Source organism: Schistocerca piceifrons, chromosome 2 (genome assembly GCF_021461385.2).
Source record: "Schistocerca piceifrons isolate TAMUIC-IGC-003096 chromosome 2, iqSchPice1.1, whole genome shotgun sequence".
NCBI lineage: Eukaryota > Metazoa > Arthropoda > Insecta > Orthoptera > Acrididae > Schistocerca > Schistocerca piceifrons.
Window position 1 is genome coordinate 867981394 of NC_060139.1, and position 20894 is coordinate 868002287.

The 20894-nt window shown below is 41.4% G+C and overlaps 1 protein-coding gene across 2 annotated transcripts in view; it reads right to left on the bottom strand.

Annotated features, from left to right (window-relative positions):
- Positions 1 to 20894, bottom strand: part of LOC124776232 (chromosome transmission fidelity protein 18 homolog) — a 490396-nt gene that overhangs the window by 446476 nt on the left and 23026 nt on the right. Inside the window, exons 3-6 of one of the 2 annotated variants that reach the window (XM_047251092.1) lie at positions 8375 to 8504; positions 8144 to 8276; positions 7904 to 8030; positions 6932 to 7015 (exon numbers count right to left, since the gene is read on the bottom strand). In XM_047251092.1, the coding sequence (XP_047107048.1) occupies positions 6932 to 7015; positions 7904 to 8030; positions 8144 to 8276; positions 8375 to 8504 (474 nt within the window). Of the gene's footprint in view, positions 1 to 6931; positions 7016 to 7903; positions 8031 to 8143; positions 8277 to 8374; positions 8508 to 20894 lie in introns of both variants that reach the window. The other variant, XM_047251091.1, reaches the window with a different exon arrangement.

Sequence of the window (20894 nt, forward strand, 5' to 3'; positions counted from 1 at the left end):
TAGGGACACTGTTGCTCCTGGGGTATCGGCGAGGACCATTCGCAACCGTCTCCATGAAGCTGGGCTACGGTCCCGCACACCGTTAGGCCGTCTTCCGCTCACGCCCCAACATTGTGCAGCCCGCCTCCAGTGGTGTCGCGACAGGCGTGAATGGAGGGACGAATGGAGACGTGTCGTCTTCAGCGATGAGAGTCGCTTCTGCCTTGGTGCCAATGATGGTCGTATGCGTGTTTGGCGCCGTGCAGGTGAGCGCCACAATCAGGACTGCATACGACCGAGGCACACAGGGCCAACACCCGGCATCATGGTGTGGGGAGCGATCCCCTACACTGGCCGTACACCACTGGTGATCGTCGAGGGGACACTGAATAGTGCACGGTACATCCAAACCGTCATCGAACCCATCGTTCTACCATTCCTAGACCGGCAAGGGAACTTGCTGTTCCAACAGGACAATGCACGTCCGCATGTATCCCGTGCCACCCAACGTGCTCTAGAAGGTGTAAGTCAACTACCCTGGCCAGCAAGATCTCCGGATCTGTCCCCCATTGAGCATGTTTGGGACTGGATGAAGCGTCGTCTCACGCGGTCTGCACGTCCAGCACGACCGCTGGTCCAACTGAGGCGCCAGGTGGAAATGGCATGGCAAGCCGTTCCACAGGACTACATCCAGCATCTCTACGATCGTCTCCATGGGAGAATAGCAGCCTGCATTGCTGCGAAAGGTGGATATACACTGTACTAGTGCCGACATTGTGCATGCTCTGTTGCCTGTGTCTATGTGCCTGTGGTTCTGTCAGTGTGATCATGTGATGTATCTGACCCCAGGAATGTGTCAATAAAGTTTCCCCTTCCTGGGGCAGTGAATTCACGGTGTTCTTATTTCAATTTCCAGGAGTGTATATATATATATTTGGTCTTTAAATGTATGCTTGTGTCTGTATGTGTGGATGGATATGTGCGTGTGTGCGAGTGTATACCTGTCCTTTTTTCCCCCTAAGGTAAGTCTTTCCGCTCCCGGGATTGGAATGACTCCTTACCCTCTCCCTTAAAACCCACTTCCTTTCGTCTTCCCCTCCCCTTCGTCTTTCCTGATGAGGCAACAGTTTGTTGCGAAAGCTTGAATTTTGTGTGTATGTTTGTGTGTCTATCGACCTGCCAGCGCTTTCGTTCGGTAAGTCACCTCATATATCTCTCTCTCTCTCTCTCTCTCTCTCTCTCTCTCTCTCTCTCTCTCTCTCTCTCTATATATATATATATATATATATATATATATATATATATATATATATATATATAAGCTTGAAAAAGGAGGCTAGCAAAGCTCTATACCTTTTGTTTGTGTACTTATCGACAACACAGCACTTCTGCCTTTCAGTGAACCATCTCCTTTATTCCTAAATAATTCGTAAATCTCAACCAGAACTTTCTGTACATTATTAATATATTAGGAGAAATAGACAGGTGTGTGACATGTGGTTGTTTGGGTTGATCTGGGGTGCGTGCTTGGGTAACATATGTTGTATGCCGACTACTTGCGAAAAACGGAAAATCCAGTTTCGAATCCCAGCCAGGCACAAATTTTCAACAAATTTTAATGTGTCACTTTATATATATATATATATATATATATATATATATATATATATATATATATGGTGTCTGTGTATGTGCGGATGGATATGTGTGTGTGTGCGAGTGTATACCTGTCCTTTTTTCCCCCTAAGGTAAGTCTTTCCGCTCGATGTGACTTACCGAACGAAAGTGCTGGCAGGTCGACCGACACACAAACAAACACATACATACACACGAAATTCAAGCTTTCGCAACCAACTGTTGCTACATCGGGAAAGAGGAAAGGAGAGGGAAAGACGAAAGGATACGGGTTTTAAGGGAGGGGGTAAGGAGTCATTCCAATCCCGGGAGCAGAAAGACTTACCTTGGGGGAAAAAAGGACAGGTATACACTCGCACACACACACATATCCATCCACACATACAGAGACACAAGCAGACATTTGTAAAGGCTTTCCACTCCCGGGATTGGAATGACTCCTTACCCCCTCCCTTAAAACCCAGGATGTAAAGCACTGTGCTGTGCTTGCAGCAGAGCTGGTATGTAACATGGCTGTTTTCACGGGTGGTCCGGCCTCTGATGAGGTATGGAAAACCTGCCCTGGGAATGGAGTAGGTGGTGCTGGGTGGGTGGATTGGGCAAGTCTTGAATCTGTTTTCCACAAGAGTATGATCCCTGTAGCAGGGGATTGGGGGTGAGAGTGGCATGAGGATGGGCTAGGATGTTGCGAAGGTTGGGTGGATGGCAGAACACCACTTTGCGAGGGAATGGAACTATCATCAAGGGTAGCATTTTCCTCATTTAAGGGCATGCCAATAGATAACCAAAGCCCTGACAAAGGACATAGTTCAGTCATTCCAGTCCCCAGAGGGTATTGAGTGACAATGTGGGATGCTTCTTTGTGGTTGGTTCTTGAGGTGAATGTATAAGGATCAGGTGTGTGTGTGTGTGTGTGTGTGTGTGTGTGTGTGTGTGTGTGTGTGTGTGTGCCACATGAGATCTGTTTGTGAATTAGGTCTGCAGGGTTTGATGTGGACCGAGGTGTGCGTGGATGGAGCCAGCCATCTGAGAGGAGGAGATTGACATCTGCGAAGGTGTACGATGGGTGGAGGAGGACCAGGTGAGGTGGATGGGAGAGAAGGCGTTGCGGTTGCGGAGAGATGAGGATAAGGTGTCCTGGCCTTGGGTCCAGAATATAAAGATATTAGCAATAAACCAAAACCTGACCAGGAGTTTGGGATCTTGGGAAGCTAAGAACGTTCCTTTACTTGGCCCATGAAGAGGTTGGCACAGACGGGTGCCATACTGGTGCCCATGGCTGTGCCACAAATTTGTTTGCATAACTTCCCTTGAAGCAGTTATGGGTCAGGATGTAGTTGGGTGAGTGTACAAGGAATGAAGTGGTGGGTTTGGAATCTGCAGGGCATTGGAAGAAGTAGTGTTCAATTGCGGCAAGGCCATCAGAGGCTGGGCCACCTGTGAAAGCAACCTTGTTATATACCTGCTTTGCTGCAACCACTGCATAGTGTTTTACATTGGTATGACAACCAACCAGCTGTCAACTAGAATGAATTGCCACCACCAAACTGTTGCCAAAAACAAGGTGGACCTTCTAGTGATACAAGATGCAGGAGAGTCAACATGCGAGATTTCAATGGCTGCTTCACAATCTGTGCCATCTGGATCCTCCCCAGCACCACCAGCTTTTCTGAGCTGTACAGATGGAAGCTATCCTTACAGCATATCCTTGGCTCCTGTAACCTCCCTGGCCTAGAACTAAGGTAACTCACTGTTCCCCAACCCCCACTCAATTTTATGTGTGTGTGTGTGTGTGTGTGTGTGTGTGTGTGTTCTCATCATCCCATGTCCCAGTAACCACCTCCCCCCCCCCCCCCCCAATGTCAGATAGTTGTGTGCTATTATCTCATGCCCTAGTCTGTGAAATCATGTGCCCAGCTGCCCTCTCTATCTCCAGGTAGCCCACAGGTGGCTCCCCTCTCTCTCATGAGCCAGCCACTAGATGCTTCCCCCCAACCCCCTCACTGCCTCCCAACTCTCTCCAGCCCTCACCCCAACTCATTCTGCAGCCCTGGCACATCCCAGTACAATCACTGTGGGCCAGAAAAGTGCTGGCAGTTGACTGAGCACAATGTAGGGAGAAAAGAGTGCTTGCATGTGTATGTGTGTGTACACATTTCTCCTACAAGCTTGGAAAAAAGTTCATTCCAATAGCTAGCAAAGCTCTGTATCTTTTGTTTGTGTGCAGCACTTCTGCCTTCTGTGAGTCATCATCTTCTCACAGATTATCAGTTCATTTACCCACACCTGCACAAATCATCATTCCTATGTAGGTTTTTAGTATCAAGACAATGGGCAGTCATAGACAATTGTTTTAATTTTTTGCCTTATATATATTTTTAATTAATGGCAACAATGTTTACGTTTATGCAGTACTACATTTATTACAACACAATGTCCTTCAGACAACCATAAATGTCCGACGACACTGTATTGCCACAAACGCAGTTGCTGCATAAACACAGACGCTGTTTCCATTAATGATATAATCATGCATGGCAACAGAAAAATAACTACAGTCTTCCTGTGGTTAGTTTCATGAAGGTGCAGATATTTGGATGGTGACTTCATGACATATAGAGGTTTTGACAGCACTGTGGGCATACTTGGATAAACAAAATGTTTAAGGCAACCACTCACGACAAGCGGAAATCTGGGTTCTAGTCCCAGCCCGCACAAATTTTCATTTGTCATGAGTAGATGACATTAATATGTATTTACAGTATGTGCATCGATTTCATTATCTATATTTATATTTAATGATTAACTACAAAAGTCAAGGACAGTCTACTAGAAGAGGTCAGTGAATATGTCTACCTTGGCCAGATTATAAATATGAAGGGAGACATAAGGCCAGAAATCTATCGATGCATCAAGCTTGGCTGGCAAGCATTTGGGAAGAATTCAAAAGTATTCAGATCAAAAATGCCAGTAAATCTGAAGAAAGCAGTATTTGATCAATGCATTCTTTCTGTGATGACGTATGGCTGCGAGACATGGACACTGAACTCATTCACAAAAGGGAAACTTAGGACAGCACAGAGAGCCATGGAGAGATCAATGCTGGGCTATACAAGAAAGGACAGGAAAAGGGCAGATGACATCCGGTCTGTGACGAAGGTTAATGACATCTTAGAGAGAGTAGGTTCCTTGAAATGGCAGTGGGCTGGCCACGTTGCAAGAAGAAAAGACAACAGATGGACGAAGCTAGTACTGGAGTGGAGTCCGAGAGAGCACCGGAGGCCTAGAGGAAGACCACCAGACAGATGGGACAAAGACTTCAAGAAGATCGCTGGTAACACCTGGCAGAGAACTGCCCAAGACCGTCCCACTTGGAGAAGACTTCTGAAAGCCTACCTGAATCCACAACTCGAAGAGGCCACATCATCTAATGATTGAATTGGCTGCTGATGATGATGAACTACAATTTCAAATATCGAAATTTATTCCTGAAATGCTGCATCATCCCTAACAAAAACTTAATTTGATACCACATGTGATCATACTTCCAATAATAAGCATGGGTGTGGTATTGAGTCAAAAACATTTTTCCGAAGTCAAGAAGTACTGCATCCACTTGACTTCCTTGGTCTATGGCTTTCAGGATGTGAGAAGAATGTGAGTTGGTTTTCAATCAATGTTTTGGAATCAGTTCTGATTTGCATGGAGGAGGTAATTCTGTATAGTATAGCTGTACAATATGTCCCTCCAGACTTTTATCTCTGACACTTTGGAATGACAAAATGTGTACTCCAGTCAATACTATCAGAGGCTTTCTCCTACACAAATGTTATAAATGTCAATTTGCTTTCCTTCAACCTACTTTCTGAGCTATTTATCTGAAAACCAAAGTGATATCCCCCAGATTGGTTTCTACCATTCCATTCTTCCAGTTATTATTCTATAGATGAAATAATTGACCAGGTGAATTAGTGATATGGATATACAAGACACTGGAGTGTTGAGCATTACATAATTCATATGATCTTCATAAAGAGACAGTGATTTTGAAAGTTGCTTATTTGAGAAATGTAAACACTAATTGTTATTCTGGTTCTTGTGGGTGAGTGTGAAAACCCAAAGTAAATATGAAAAAGCGTTGAATTATGTTATATGTGAAAACACTCGTCATCAAAAAAGGAAACAATTTATTAAAAAACCATCACTGTAATCATATTAATTTTAAAAGGGGATAGCTTCTGCAAATGCAGGAAGTGAGTGAGTCAGACAGTAAGGGTGCTGTTGAGTTCAGCTTTGTTTGTGTGAATAAATGAAGATCTTTAAAAAGGGAAATGAGTTGTTTCAAGACTTTTCACTAAGCTAAAACCTCGCAACCAGATGAGAATGTACACAAAAATCGAAAGATTCATCTCACAACTACTGCAGGAAACTTAAACAATATTTAAATCTAACCAACAGTCTCCAGCACATCTGATTTAATCAAGTAAGTAACTAAGTATTTACATATTGTTTTCCTGCTGCAACTCTTATCATTTTGCAAGATCCACAATATTATGATAGGGATACAGCAAATGATTAATATTTTTGAGCTCCGACTTCGATTTCATTCTTATCTACATTATGATTAGGAGCATGACACTTGCCATCTGAGCTCTTGCTATTCATACATCATCTTCTGTTTTCTTCAAATGTTTACTTAATTTTTCTGTGAACAGTATCTACCCTTCTTATAGCCTAAAGCTAAGTAATTCTATTCTAGTCATTCCTGCTTTGCTACACTGCACTAATGAACATATTCGAAATCACTGGGATAAGTTGGACATTGCTACGACGAGTACTACTTTGATCGGACTGGTTGCTTCTGGTAATTAGGTGTGCAAGTACCCTCTTACTACAACCATTCTGATACAAACCATAACATCTGCGACAGGACTGAGTGAAGAAGGTTACACCAGTACTAAGGCAACATAACAAGCATCAAATAGATGATAGAGTAAATCTTACTCTTATTATACAAGTGCATTCTAATATGTATTAACCTAAAATAATAGTATTTTAAATCTCTATGTCATTCAGTCTAGCATCCTAGACAATAGGCAATAAACAGTGCTTTAATTGCTACACCATTCTATTATTGTCTTGAAGTGATTTAATGCATCTAATAGCATTACTGATTTGGTATTATCTTTCAAGAAGAATTTCATAACAATACTTCTACACCAGCTAACTGAATTTCAATAAATGAAGTGATATTGTTGCATAGGAAACTAATGTGAAATTACAGCATCATTTTACAACATGCTTACTTATTACTTACATAAAGACGTGCCTGCTCCCTAACTGTCTCAAATGACACAGAGAGAAGTCCTATAGTTCGCCCTTTGCAACCAATGCTCTCTATCTGTAAAGGATGTGAATCATATTAGACCTCAATATTTGTACAGCAAATCAACAAATTATTCTATGTCAGAAACAGAACAATTACCCATTGAGGAATCAACTGAATTTAAATGTTCATAGAGGCGTTGGCACACAATGAATATATGTGAACCACAAATACTGGTGTACTACAGTAGTTGTTTCTTCAACAATATCAGGTCTGGCATTAAAACATTATAATGAGATGTGCAGAAAGAGTGGTTGTTTTAGTTTAAGAAAGGTGAGTGGTTTGAAAGGAAGGATTGGGAACCAGAGAGAGGAAGAGGGATGGATTAATAATGGCAAAGTAGGGGGGAGAGTGGAAGGGGCAGGACATTCTTCATCAAGCAGACCATAAACATGCAGAAACTATTCTACTGCACTGATTAGTTCATTCATTGTTTTAAAAATGATCCCATCATGAAGTAAAATGGGTTTAGGTAAAATCTGTGGTAGGAAACAAATTTTCTCCAAATATTAACAGTTAACTATTCCTAAACTGATACATTCTGTTTGTGCTTGCATAGGCTAAAATAAACATATTAAATTTGCAAGAAAACAGCTAATTTCAAAGAGCTGTTGCTTTCTAAGTTAGACTTCGATAATACTTTTTATATACCATTGCTCATTTATCATTTACATGTCAAAATTAATGATAATGAAAGAACAAGAGCTATATGCATTGTACTAAAAGTTCCAGAGACTTTCCACATTCAAGAAATAATAATATACCACATGTAGTATTTACTAATGATGTATTTGTAAAATAATGAGTGTCTCGTGAACCATTTGCTCTTTTTCCAATCAGCATTTAGTACGACAAACAAACTAATCAGATATGGTAATTGTTGGACTTCACTTAAATGCTTACCTCCTTACTATAAGCATCTTCAGACTTCAGTCGAATATAGAAACGATCTGAATCACTTGTAGTTACAGTTATAAATGCCCATCTTGGAACACTTCTTGATATTGAAGGCTGTTTCACTTCATCTGAACTACAACAAACCGTCCGCATTTATACAAAACAATAATCCCCAAAATGCAAAAGAAATTATGATGTGAAACAAATATTCAGCATTTCAGTATCATCCAGCACTGAAATACTCACCATAAACTTTTCTGAGTGCTACCTAAAATTTTGCAAGTCTTACGTTCATTTTGGGCTTTTTGTCTACCAGCTGTTATCTTTTCTATAATCATTTCCTCAGAATTACTTAATTCAGTCTGCTTAGTTTTCTTAACTGAAAATTGAGAAACAAAAACGCACAAATCAGTTCCAAAATACATTTTAAAAGATGTAAGTGAAAAGGTAAGTATACTATAAAAAACATGTAACTACGATTCAAAGTGCTGCACAAATCATCATCCTCAATGTCATCAATATCACCAAAGAGCTCTTCCACTTTCCTTTTCCGGTCAGGTCCCTCAAAATGCTGAGCCTCAACTTCCATTGGCACAGTCCGACTTTCCTGCTAGAAAAATAAAACTACTTTTACTTAAAATTTAGTAATATTTCATATGTGAAGTATGATGCACATGGAATATATTATCCTACGAGGTGCGCTAACTTGAGCATCAAAATAAACTTATCTGGCTCACCATTTAGTCACAATTTTGTTCATATACTCTCATACATTAATTTTTAAGTTGTATTATTCATTGTTATGCAATTTCTTTGTCATATGCAACAGCTCTCATTAAGTAATGCAAGCTTTTTAAGTACAGTGGTAATAACATAAGATAAAAATTTGTTCTAGATATGTTTGCATCTTGTAACAATTCAATTTCTACACCACATTGATTCCATTTTCATCTTGTGTGTCCATACTCCACACACCTTGGATAATTTATTCTTCACATGCCACAGTTTTCACATGATCCTCACTCAAATTCTTAAACAATATTTCCCCATTCTCTCACATATGGAATATGTACGACTGATACTGATTTGATCTTAAAGGCTGATTAGAATAGCGGCTTCCTAAAACCTGCTTTGTAATTAACAGTTTTAATCTGCCAGGAATATTGGAATCAGTGAATTCCACTGCAAAGTGAAACTTCATTCTGGAAACTTTGTAACTATTCCATGGAAGTTGGTGTCGTGGCCACTTTGGAGATGTTATCTTTCATGTGAGAATCCTGTAGCTTGCATATCATTGGACTTGAAAAACAAGATTACTTACTGTAGTAACCAAAACCAACTGCAGGAACGCCTTGGGCTGTGGGTCGGAGCCGCCAGGCGGGGAAGCCACCGGCGGTGGAGCACGCACCACCGGGTAAACACAGGACGAGTCGGGCGACAGACCAACGACAACTGACAACAACCGACTATGACCGACACAACAAGGAAGAGAGGCTTGTGGAAACCACAACACCAAACACCAATGGTAAATCCACTCAGAACCAGAGCCAGGCAAATGTCAACAACGAGCAACAACCAGAACGCAGTACCGCCGAGATAGAAACTAAATCCAGAGCGAATACCAGACTGACTGGACTAGGACAGAGCGGGTCCCTATATACGAAACCGGAGGGAGCGGCTATTGGCCGCTGTCTGCACGTGGTGTAGCGGTGGCACCCTCGCTGCGCGAGAGCCGCTGCGCAGAATAGCTGCCACGGAGGCAGAGCCCCCTATGGGTTGACCACGTCCATTTGTTCTGGCGCGTGTTCGACTTCCGCGGCGGAAGGTACTTTTGTACAATAAACACACTTTTCCATGTTTCACATTATACTTGATGCTGTCTAGAATCACCTGATCAGTGAAAGACTATTACCTGCCTGTTATACAATCAAATTGTTGCATTACACGTCTCATACAATCAAAAATTGTGAGATGGAAGATTTGTCAACTGTGTAGTGTATCAACTGTATTCGGCCAAAAACTATGTGGAAGTCAGATGCAACAGAGCCAGCTGCAGGTGGGCATGAGTGTTGTGTGTTGCAAAGCAAAACATAGTTGACTAGTGTTGCCAGCCGCAGGTGGGCATGAGTGTTGTGTGTTGCAAAGCGAAACACAGCTGACTAGTCTTGCGTAGTGGAGCTAGCTGGGCACAGCACAGCAACTGCTGATGCTGCAGTAAGCTAGCAGAAGGATGCAAGCCTTTCCTTTCTTGCTGCCATGGAAGTGTTTAGAGTATGTGCCTTAAGCCCTAAACAAACACAGTCTGACGTGTGTACGTATTCGGCCATTTATGTACTAAATGATTCTCATCTCAGTGTCACAGCCTACACCATGAGCCTGTGACACCCGGCGTGACATCCCAGACTGCAGTATGGAGTCCGCTGTTTGACCATGGGACAGGGCAGCCTGTTGTAAGTCATAAGGGAGCTGCCTGCTTGCTGGAGGAGGTTCATGGCCATTGCCAGCTGCACCGCTGCACTGTTATCACGGTTGCAGAGATGTCCCTGGTAGTGGCATTTGAGTGATGTCATGTACAACCCCGCTCTTTGAATTGTCACCAATCCCGGATGTCTATTGTTTTGCATGAGAGGCAATTGGACGCCTCCACCGATCTGTTCCTGATGTAGTACGGACGAGGATCAGAGTAATGAAATTAACTGAACAAATCTAATGCCATCCTGACATCTCATTTCACTAATCTAAGGATCATTTAACGTTGGTGCTAGAAAACTGTTATTGTCTTCTTACAGCAACGTCTGAACCTACAGCCTATGGTTGCAAATAGAGAACCAATGGATTTGTCTAGTTTCAGAGGTAATGAAAGTCACGATTGGTTACCACTTGTTGGATGTGCACAGTGCAACCTTGAGAGACACTCAGTGCCATGTACGAAATCAGCCCCAGTAAAATGCTATACATGTAATCATTTGGGGCAATGCCAGGAGTCAAGCTGGCTCATCATTAGACATAAGAATTAAGTTAATGTATTTTGTTTTCTTGTCTTGTGTATGCTAGTTCCCAAAATGAATGCTGTCAAGGACAAAACTTTGATAGTACCAGAGACATAAGGTGTGTCAGAGCCAGAAACAGTGTTCATATTGTTAGAAAAGGTAGCACAATTAAAAGCGGATGATACACTTCTGTGAGAGTTGGTAGAATCATGATCATCACAACAGAGTGTAGATTTGTTAGTCGCAAGTTTAATGTGCAGGCCTTTGTGGGAGACCTTGAAAATCTGGCTCCGATGGAAGGTTGGTCTGATAAGGAATTATTGAGCATCACAAAACTGAGACTAACATGAGAAGGGGAAACTAATGTGGGGTACACAGAAGCTCTTAAGGGAGCCACAACAAGTCAAAAATTTAAAGAATGGTTAATTCAGAGATACATGAAACAAAATAGTACCAGACACTATAGGGAAATAATTAACAAAAATACAGAAACTGTGGAACAATTTGCAGATAGGATAAGGAAAATTCATGGATGAACCTATGAATTAGGACAGGATGCTGCAGTCAATAAAATTATTTTGCAAGGAGCTGAGCAGAGAGCACTCGATACCTTTTTAAGGGGGTTATATGCAGAAATTTCAAGACGTGCGAACAGGTGATCCGACGGATTTACACACAGCAATGTGGTTAGCTACAGAGTCTGAGGAGATTGATTTGTCAACTGGAATGCGGGGTAAACAAACAGTTTTTGCAGCTAATATAAAATGTTTCCGTTGTGGATGAACGGGGCAGGTAAGGAGGCATTGTCGCCAGCCTCAGAGTCAAGTGAATAAAATAAGAGGAAATAATATAAGAGGAAATAATAGTTTTATTAGTACAGGACCAGGGAGGAATAAGGTATTTAACACCAATGGGAATGCCAGATCCACCTAAGGTCCTTCCCAGTAAGGTTGGATGCTATGAAATTGTATGCAGAGGTGGATTGTGAGAGAGGAATAGAAGGAAAAAAAAGGTTGCAAGATATTACTGGACAAAGCGGCACATGTATCGGTCACCAGTAGCTGTCTGGTGAAACATAAGCAACGGGACCCACCACAGTACAAACAGCATGGAGAGGGGGATAAAGATGTCACATCATTAGGATTGGTGGACGTAGATTTTTGTCTGAATACAGTGCAATGTAAACAATGTGTAGAGACTGTGCCACACATGAGTGAAGACTATGACATGAGTCTGGGATTAGATTCCTGTGCAGAGACTGTGCCACACATGAGTGAAGACTATGACATGAGTCTGGGATTAGATTCCTTATATCAGCATTTTACCATAATCGATCTTCGGCAACACAGGGTGGCACATGAGGGGTGTCAGCCACAGACAATGGCTGGATGCCACTGAAACTGCATTACGAGAAAAAGTAAAGCAGTTAGAGGGAAATGATAGGGAACAGATGGAAAAATTACCTTTGGAATTTAAGGGTTTATTTTTTTCCAAAAGGGCCATTACCAGCTATGCATATTACACAGCACTACATACCCACATACCAATGGGAAATAAATCATTAATTAAAAGGAGACCATGCAGAATACCAAGATACTTGCACCAAATTTTGGAGGAATTTGTCGATCAACACCTGAAAGATGAAATTATTGAAGAAAGTAATATTTGTAATATTCCACAGGGGGAAGGAAGGGAGGGAGGGGGGGGGGGGGGTTAGGAGAGACAGGAATAGCAGGTTTTGTTGTGATGTGTAAACCATAACGGATGCCTACCCTTTTCCAAACATCAGAGAAACCATGGATCATTTAAAACAATGCAAATATTGTCAAACAATGGATTTGGAGTATGGTTATCACCAGACAGAGGTTGCATGGCAGGAATGACACAACAAACCATTTTCGGCACCCTGGAGACACTACCAATTCATAAGAATGCCATTCCGATCAAAAAATGCACCTGCAATGTTTCACACATTGTTGGATTCTCGCGGTAGCGTTCTCGCTTCCCGAACACGGGGTCCCGGGTTCGATTCCCGGCGGGGTCAGGGATTTTCACCTGCCTCGAGATGACTGGGTGTTTGTGTTGTCCTCATCATTTCATCATCATCCAGGAAAGTGGCGAAATTGGACTGAGCAAAGATTGGATAATTGTACGGGCGCTGATAACCACGCAGTTGAGCGCCCCACAAACCAAACATCATCATCACATTGTTGGATGGAGTGCTCACAGGCTTGGAACGACACCAATGCTAAGTGTATCTCAAAGATATATTTGCCAATGGGAGCAATATGGATCAGCATATTCAGCGATTAAGGGAAATATTCCTAAGGTTAAAAGCAGCGAAATTATCACTGAGTACAGAAAAGTGTAATTTTGTGATGGAAGAGGTAGTATACCTAGGTCACACCATAAGTAAAGATGGGGTTAAGACAGACCCAAAATTAATTAGAGCTGTATGTGAATTTCCTGTACCAGAATCTGTAATCGAATTGCAATAGTTCTTGGGACTAGAGAACTGTTACTGCCGGTTCGTAAAAGGATTTGCAGATATTGTCAGACCATTGACATAATCGTTAAGAAAGGGTAATACATTTGTGTGGTCAGAACAGTGCCAGCAGGTTTTTGAGGAGCTAAAAAGAGCTTTAACATTGAGTCATACATTTGTATTTCCAGATTTTAATACAGGATTTGTTTTATCATGTGATGCATCAGACCATGCACTTGGCTGTGTGCTGTCACAAGAGGTAGAAGGCGCAAAACATCTGGTACTTACACATCAAGGCAGAAAGAAATTCCTCAATGGGAAAAGAGATGTTAAGCCTTCTTTATGGAATCACATATTTAAGATGTTACCTACATGGTAAAAAGTTTAGAGTAAAAACAGATCATGCAGCATTAAAATGGCTGATGGGGTTAAAGGATCCTTCCAGTAGGTTGATATGATGGGCAGTAAAACTAAGTGAATTTGATTTCAAAGCCACACATAAACCAGGGAAGAAGCACAGAAGTGTGGATAATTTAAGTAGAAAAGTAGGAGTATTACATATTGTGGGTAATGAGCAAAAGGAATGGAAAGCTCCACAAGGAGCAGATGATGAATGTAAGCAGTATTGTAAACAGTCACAGTTTTGTGTGCAGGATGGGTTGCTGTGCAGAGAAACCAAGTTGGGAATGCAAGTAGTGGTACCAGCGAAGTTAAAAAGTAGAGTGCTACAAGAAGTTCATGATCACATATTAGCAGGTCATGGAGGTCACAGATCTACCAACACAAGAGTAGCAGAAAGGTATTGGCGGCAGACAGACATATACCAGTATGTGCGGAACTGTGTACAATGCATACAAAGAGCAGATTTGTGTCAAACAAGAGTACCATTGGAGAGGTTATCTGAAGCATTAGTACCACTGGAATTTCTGGGGTTCAATGTTTTATGTCCATTCAATAAAACACCTGTAGGGAATAAGCATGTACTCACAATCATAAATCATTTTTCATGATATGTAAAAATGGCCACAATACCAAAACAGCAGGAAGAAACAGTGGCATAAGCACTTGTGAATAACTGGATATTGAAGTTTGGAGTGTCTGAAACAATAACAACAGACCAGGGAACCAACTTCATGTCATATCTCTTCAAGGAATTTTGTAAGTTACTGATTGTGGAGAAGTTGGGGACAAGCCAATGGAAGAACTGAAGGAGTGCATACGACAATCGGGTAGATGCTTGGATCCTATGCTGCCTCACATCACACCAACTGGAATGTCTATTTGAAGTACATCATACCTGCCTAGAACTCAAAGCAGCATATGAATACAGGATTATCACCATATGAAGTAGTATATATTTGTAAGATGCTGTCACCATTCGACATGTAGAAAGCAAAGAAAGGGAAAACTGAAGAGCATGTTAAGGAATTTGCCAGCATGATTAGGGAACTATGGAAGAGTGTACGCAGAGAAAATACACAAGCACTGGAGGAACAGGAAGAAGCAGTAGCCATATGACAAGAATGCCACAGTATCAGGTTGGTCATTGAATGATGCGACCAACTTTGTATACACCAAAGGGAAAGACAAAGAAGTTTCTTGCAAAGTATCGGCAGCTATACCAAGTGGTAGCGGCTACATCGTCAGTAAATGTCAAGATTCAATTGCCGATGAGAACAATAATTATGCATGTAGGACAGCTGAAACCTTTTCAAGGGAGTCCGGAAGTTATTCCGGGAATAGGAGATGCAGACTGGAAAGGGAAAGTGAGGAGAAAGTTATTGGGAGATAAACAAGAGGTTGTGAATGAAACAGTAACAAGGAACCAGTATGGATTAAGGCCTAGGAGATAGTCATGTAATATTTTTTTAGGTTAGATATAGATCTGGTGTAATTAGTATAAGCAGCTGCAGAGCAGTAGTGAATTAAGGTGGAGGAAAGTAATAGGTATTCTTGCCCATAGTTGAGGTTTAGAGAAGGACACATTGAATAACACACAACTACTATAACAACTGAGTGGAGAAGTAATGTGATATGACACAGCCACAGAAGAGGCTGTTAATCAGAATATCAGGGAACTATGAAGTCATAGATATGGAAATAGTAATGACACAATGGTTGCAGTCTGTAGAAGATAATGTTTAGGAAGCACAAGGGAGAGCAACAGAGCTGCAAGAGGCTATGTAGCAGGCTGTAAGAGATCAGCTAAGGGTAAACTTGTTGTCGCCAGAGCCGTAGTTAGAGAGCCTAAGGAAAGTATAGAAGGAATTACTATGTTTTTGAGGTTGGTTTTAAAACAAAAGCACAAAATCTTACCCTTTTATCTCAAGGTAGCCATATTATCAGTGAGAATGATGGAACGAAAGTTTACATTTACATTTCTATACCTGTAGCTGGGAAACAAGTACATTATGAGGGCTACATAGTTCATGCGTATCCTGTCAAGTGGGGTATACTGAAGAAGTTTGTAAGAGTAAAAACACTGCAACTGCTATTAATTGCAAAGGGCAAGGGAGGTATGTACAAAAAGAGGAAACAATGTTACAAAATGCCACTGAGGGGAAATCACAGACTGTCCGATTACGGTAATAAGAGAGGGGCAAGATTCCTGTGCAGTGAAATTGCTAATGGCACAAAAAGAGGTAATAGAATGCAATTGGGAAGTGATTGAGCCATAATTGTACTTTCCGAAAATCAAGTTGCATCGGTTGTACTCTAGCTTTGACAAGATGGTAATAGAGGCTAGTTGTTTCGAGCAGGGGAAGCTTACATTAGCAAATAGGCTAGAATTAAACGGGAGTGGTTTGTTATTAAATGGAAGAATGTGTGAGATAATCAGGTCTACTTTCCATCTGTCCGCTGCAATTTCAGTAATAACTCACCTGAATATTTTGCAGCCTCATTATATCGGCCAGAGAACCCTAAGGAAGTGCTACTTACTGCAGATCTAACCAGCTTAAATCAAACTCTATGGGCAGAATTAAAGCAGTCTAAAAACACACTTCTGAACCAGCAGAAGGGATGGATCTCCCTGAAAACCTTATTGCAACATGTAAATTCAAATCAGGAAAATCAGTACTGGGAATAGACAACATTGACTATAGACATACTAGCCACTGTAGCATCACTTGTTGTTTTGGTACATAGAAGACGAAGCACAAGGCTGAGCTCAGCCCCAGCTGTTGTTCAAATTCCAGTGGATTGGATAACCCAAGCATAAAAGCAGCAGAAGAAAGCTGAATGCACAAGGGGATAATATTAAGAATAATTGATTCATTTTAGCTTGTAATTTGGGAACCGAGAGTTAGAAGTGATTGTGCAAGAAGACTAGTCATGAAATACATTCCATGGTGTTTTGAGTTAAGAAGCTGGGAAGGGGTCCTGTGGAAGTGTGTAAGATTAAGTCATGCGGTTAAGGGAACCAACTGTTAGAATAATTCTCACAGGGTGAAACAGGGCCAGAAGGTCCAGCAGCCAGGAACTTTAGTGTGAACGGTAATCTAGTTTTGTTGACCCGAGGAACCAGGTCTTGATGAAAAGGAGGGCAGTGCAGTTTATCAATCATATACAGTCAAAAAATACACCAGAGAGGGAAAAGAGGCAGCTGCAGGTGTGCGAGAGTGTTATGCATTGCAAAGCAAAACACAGCTGACTGGCATTGCAAAGTGGAGCTAGCTGGGCACCCTATACCAACAGCCGATGCCACAATATGCTAGCAGGACAGAAGCTTTTCCTCACTTGCTACCATGGAAGTCTTTAGAGTACATGCCTCAAGCCCTAAACGAACATTATCTGGAACTTATAAGTACTCAGCCATTCGTATGCTAAATGATTCACATCTCTGTATCACAGTGTACACCATGAGCCTGTGACACTGGAGCAATATCCCAGAATGGAGTCAGAGCTCAGTTGTTTGACCACGAGACAGGGCAGCATGTCCTGAGTTACAAGGGAGATGCCCATTCGCTGGAGTAGGTTCACAGCCATCATCAACTGTGCCGCCATGCTGTCCTCATGATTGCAGCCAGATACATCGCTGGCAGCAGCATTCGAGTGACGCCACATGCGGCCCCACCACTTTTTCTGCTGCCAGCAATGCTGGATGTCTATGATTTTGTATGAGAAGCAACTGGACACTTCCACCAAGCTGTTCCTGATGTACGAGGGTAATCCCAAAAGTAAGGTCTCCTATTTTTTATAAATACATAGACCTCTTTATTTCTATAATGGTTTACGTCAAATTACAGCTTGAACATTTAGCTATTTTTCGACATAATCACCATTTCTGTTGATGCATTTTTGTAGGCACTGTGGCAGTTTTTGTATGCCCGTGTCATACCAGCTCGCCGCCATGCTGTTCAGAAAGTTATGAACCTCTTCTTTCACCTTGTCATCAGAGCTGAATTGCTGGGACCTCAATTAACGCGGGCAGGTACTGTGAGACTCTGAAATCAAACGGGCAATTCAGAACCGGAGAAGAAGAATGTTGAGCAAGAGCATACACATTCCCCATGAAAACAGTCGCCCACACTTTGCTCAGCAAACCGTTGCTCTCCTGCAACAGTTTCAGTGGAACATAATCACCCACCCACCCTACAGTCCTGACTTGGCACCCCGTGACTATCACCTGTTCCCTAGGTTAAAAGAACATTTGGCCAAAAAGTGATTCAGCTCCGACAACAAAGTGAAAGAAGCATGGCAGCGAGCTGGTATGACATGGGCATACAAAAACTGCCACAGTGTCTACAAAAATGCTTCAACAGAAATGGTGATTATGTCAAAAAATAGCTAAATGTTCAAGCTGTAAACTGATGTAAACCATTGTAGAAATAAACAGGTCTATGTACTTACAAAAAAATAGGAGGCCTTACTTTTGGGATTACCCTCGTACTATGGCTGAGGGCCAGAAAAAAGAAATTAATTGGACAAATCTACTGCCACCCTTACGTCTCATTTCACTCGCTACAGATAACAATCTAAGGGTCATTTAACAATTGTAAGACTACATATAGACTAACACAGTTAATAAATACTTATGATATATCTGATGTTACATTTGTCACAAGCTTGCACTAAGGTTGAGCAGACATAATTTACTAAATAAATACAATAATAAATACAACTTTCTAGAAATCTTATACATTTTAATGGCATTTAGACTGAGGTACTTTTTCCATGTCTACTTCGTTTTTTAAGCCACGTTTGCACTTCCAAGTTTTATTTTCAAATTTCATAATAATATAACATGGAGTTCTTTTCAGATCAAGCACCAATCCTTTGAATTGGTGCTCTGGCACTTACCCATTGATCCATCAAGCGGCACAATATATGGGTGAAGAAAAATGCCATACTTGGAGGTCAGCATGCGATCCCTCATCCAGATTCAAGACAAAAGCTCATCTAACAAAATCGGATCAGGTGCATTTTGAAAACAAATGAATAACAACAAGGAGCTGGCAATGCTATCACATTGTGTAACATGTCGGTATGTACAGAGGAACATGTATCATACCACACTACCATACTAGAAGTAGTAGCTCAGTGAATAGACTGCTGAGACATCAAACCTACACCCACCATGAAGCCATAGTATGAATTCTCGCCAGGTTCCTTTTTTTAATTTTTTTATTTTTTAGGCTTCTGTTCCCTAGTTATCATCATTTATAAGCATGCATGCATGTGTCTACTATCCACGCAGTCCCCAATCATAGCTAGTCCTATCAAGCTCATGTAGTGCGGCTTCCCAATGAAGTACACAAATGATGAATATGTCAATATGCTTTTGGTGCTGGGTGCACCTGATAGCCAAGCTGTTGCTGCTGCTGGTACTAGTTTGTATGCTGCATGATACGTGCAAAGGCGTTATCCTGAAAAGAATGTTTTTCATTGCCTCAAGCAACACCTAAGGGAAATAAGTAATCTTTATCCACAAATAATGGACAGATGTTGTCCAAGGTCTACACATACTCCACAAACTGTGGTGTGATTCTTGAAACAGTTCACCAGTCACTTCACTTCAGTGAAGTACCCATGGTGTTGCAAAGCAGTTCCAGATACCTCAAACAGTGGCTGTTGAAGTGTCACACCATGAAGAACTGCAACCATATCGTTACACTTACACCCAAAACCAACAGCCAGTAGACCACATTCAGTGAGTACAATTTTGTAAATGGCTTTTGAACCACATAGAAGGTAATGAACATTTCAGAAATAATGTATTATGGACTGACAAATTTAGCTTCACTCGTGAAGGTGTTTTGAACCTCCACAACAGGCATTATTGGTCGGAACACAGTCCACATGTTACCCACGAATGTGGCTTTCACGCATGCTTTGGCATAAGCCTGTGGGCTGGAATTATGGGAGGAATGCTTTTGTGCCCTTATCTATTGCAGGAAAAGTTGAATGCATCTCTGTATCATAAATATCTTTGCAAGACCTTGCCTCATGTATCAGAAAACATTCTACTTGATGTTCGACAATGGCAACAATTTCACCATGGTGGCGCATGAATATGTGTAACTATTTAAATGATGCATCTCTAGGTTTTGAACTGGTCATGGAGGTCCTCTCTTCTGGCCTTCATGTTCCCAGGGCCTTAATCCACTAGATTTTTATTTGTGGGTTAAAGGAACTAATTTATAGAGCTCCACCCATGGATGTACACAATCTAATATCACACATGAGTGCCACTTCGGCAATGGTGGACGTAAGTATATTGCTTAGGGTCCAGTTAAGTATGATCCTGTAAGTGGCGAAATGTTTACAAATGCAAGGTTGTCGCTCTGAACATCACTGAAAGTTGCTTGCTTGTGGATGTACCGGTTCTGTGACGATAATCCTGAACATCAAATGTACAGAATGGAATTATTGTGCATAGCGAAATGTGCAATCTAGTGTACCCTGCCTGTGCTGTTCTTGTACCTCATTAGAAACAGACGATGTTACTGTATCCATTACTATTTTCTAATGGCTTTATTTGTGTCATGGACAAAACCAATTGGTCGTTTACATCTGTAAGAAGTTCATGTGATGTCTTAATGTTTAAATAAAGGTGACAGTAACAGAGAGAAATACACAAGATACTCCATTGTGGACGTGTAAATTGGATATAATTTGATACTTTAATTGAAAGGAAAAAAAATTTGGCACGAACACACTCAAACATCAGTGAGTCTGCATGGCATTGCCTCATCTCACTGAGATGATGGGACAGATCCAGCACAGCATAGAGTTCATGCTATCTGTTCTTGACTATGCTGCATGCAGTTACAACACAGCAAGAACCTCATTTTTAAAATCACATTTCTATTAAATATACTGGCGGGACTAGGTTTTGCTAGATCACTTTTGTCTTGAACTGGATGAGGAATCGCTTGCCAACTGCCAAGTGTGGCGTTTTTTCTCCACCTTGTATATGTAGTCACAGAATAATAATAATAATAATAATAATACAGTCACAAGGCCACAAATATAGAATACATCACATAAATTCAGCAACAGAAAGATTCACATTAAGCAG